The sequence below is a fragment of the Jatropha curcas genome, chromosome 9 (genome assembly GCF_041381405.1).
Source record: "Jatropha curcas cultivar XTBG-Jc1 chromosome 9, XTBG_Jcur_1.0, whole genome shotgun sequence".
Classification (NCBI taxonomy): Eukaryota; Viridiplantae; Streptophyta; class Magnoliopsida; order Malpighiales; family Euphorbiaceae; genus Jatropha; species Jatropha curcas.
The window spans coordinates 15097812-15099974 of NC_143159.1; the positions used below are offsets into that span (position 1 = coordinate 15097812).

The 2163-nt window shown below is 40.6% G+C and overlaps 1 protein-coding gene across 1 annotated transcript; it reads left to right on the forward strand.

Moving 5' to 3' along the window:
• Positions 1-720: 720 nt before the first annotated feature.
• On the forward strand, positions 721-1921 carry LOC149493687 (uncharacterized). Its single transcript, XM_089726443.1, has 3 exons — positions 721-1011; positions 1101-1208; positions 1325-1921. The coding sequence occupies exons 1-3, from the start codon at positions 745-747 to the stop codon at positions 1583-1585; spliced, it is 636 nt and encodes a 211-aa protein (XP_089582569.1). The 5' UTR covers positions 721-744; the 3' UTR covers positions 1586-1921.
• Positions 1922-2163: the final 242 nt, after the last annotated feature.

The following is a 2163-nucleotide window of genomic DNA, read 5'->3' on the forward strand; positions in this document are numbered from 1 at the left end:
CTGGATGCAAGAATCATTCAGTTCTGTCTGTTGTGGCACGATTACTACACATGAAAGCGGAGCACCATTTTTCAGAAAGGTGTTACGATGATTTTGTGCAGTTAGCAAAGGAAATGTTGCCTGAAGGCCATTCAATGGTTGATAATTTTTATCGGACAAAAAAATTAGTTCGGGGATTGGGACTACCGTACTGCCGCCATCACATCCTTCTGCTCCTTCCTCTTCTACCCCCGTTTCTGGACCAGTACAGACTCCACCAGCTGCATAGTCACCTACTGTGCAAGGTAATCATAAATGTCATTACTGTCATTTTAATTATATATTAATTATCTGCATTTATAGCATTTGTAACTTCTGTTGCAGCTTCATCAGATCCACGTATCAGCCTTAGTTTGGTAGCGGGACAGTAAGTACTTATTCAATTTTTCCAAAGGCATATTTTGTTTAGATTGTGATACTTTCGTCTAATTATATTTCACTTCTGTTTTTTTTTTCAGCATATATCCGTCTTCTCGAGCAGCGAGGCAAATTTTGAGGATAATCAAGCTACAGCTGCAAAAAGAACGATACACATGGGATGCCGTACCACAAGAGGCAGGAGACTTTTATTGGAAGGAGTTTCAGGTACTCTTTGGTTTAAGTTATATCATCATTCAATGTTTACAATTCATCAAGATACCTCCTTAGTATTGAAACGCTATATTTCATTTTTTGCAGAAACATTTCATATGGGACGAGGCCATTATGGCTATGCTGAAAGTAGCCTGGGAGAAGATATGCGCTGATCGATATGCTGACTTCACCTATAGGATGAGACGAAGCGGTAAGAAGCAGCAGTGCGTGTCTCAGGAGATATGGGAGAGCTGGCAAAAGGCTTGGGAGGATTCTGCATTCAAGAGAAAGCGGGAGATATTTGCACAAAACAGGCGCAGTGAGACTGGCGGTGATGGAGCAGGACCTTCTCGACACACAGGCGGATCAATATCTACTATAGAGATAGCTCGATTATTAGTAAGTGAACTAGCCCCTTTATATGAAACTGATTTTTAATGAAAGGACACTATATATATTAATATATCATGCATACAAATTCATTACAGGCTAAACAATTAGGTCGTGAGCCAAACCCGATTGAGGTGTTTACATACACTCACACAAAGGACCACGATCTGAATACGTTTGTAGACAGACGTGCGGTGAGCGTCAATGTAAGTAACAATGAATAATATTTACATTTACACGAAGGACCAAGATCTGAAGATGTACAAAAGTTCAATATAATAAAGCTTGCAATTGCATTAATTAATTAATTTTTTGTTTTCAGGAGAACTATACTACAGCTCGGGAGCATCTTGTTTCTTCTCAGACCGATGAATCTGAAGTTGAGTTAAGAATTGATGAGGTAGTGCTTTATGTCGAGGCTGTAGGGGGCGAGAAGAAGAGGAAGGTATATGGCATCGGGTCTCAGGCATCACAGTTTTACTGCGGCTCAGCAGCTCACGCTTCTACAACCAGCGCAGGCTCACAGCCCGAGCACACTGACGAGCACTATACTGAATTACGGGCTCAACTTGCTGATCAGTAGAGACAGATTGCAGAGCTTAGAGCGCATGTGATGCGGCTGTCCGGTGAGCCCGGTGCTGGTTCTTCTTCCTCTGATCCTGCGCCTGCTACAGACGAAAATGTTTCGACATCTCAGCAGCAGCCACTACCGGCTCCTGATCCTGATGCTGCAGACGATACCTTGGTCACCCCTCCTGGTGCTACATCACATCCAGCAGGTACTCCTCCCGGTGATCCGACATCGGATCCTGCAGATGAGCAGCAGCGTAGATTTGATTTTGGACCTTTTTAGTTTTTCATTTGTATTTTGATATTTTATTCAGTACAATAAAAATTACATTTTTATATTGTTCTTGAATTGTGTGTGTGATATATATGTATATACGTCAATTTTCACAGGTGCGAAAAAATTATGGTTTCATAATAATATTTAATTCTTTTTTATTTTTTTTCACTTTTGCGACCGATTTGCTACCCAAAATTAAAATTTTAAATTTACAATTTGCGGCCAATTTGCGACCAAATTTTAAATTGCGACAGATTTTTTCTGCAACCATTTTGCGACAGAGTTTCCAAATGAAACATGACCATAATTTGCGA

Bases quoted from the DNA above. Each gene is read 5' to 3' on its own strand.
- LOC149493687 (XM_089726443.1), top strand. From the start codon at position 745: ATGGCTATGCTGAAAGTAGCCTGGGAGAAGATATGCGCTGATCGATAT. The intron at 1,012-1,100 runs GTAAGTGAACTA...AATTCATTACAG, and splicing joins TAGAGATAGCTCGATTATTA to GCTAAACAATTAGGTCGTGA. The intron at 1,209-1,324 runs GTAAGTAACAAT...TTTTGTTTTCAG, and splicing joins GACGTGCGGTGAGCGTCAAT to GAGAACTATACTACAGCTCG.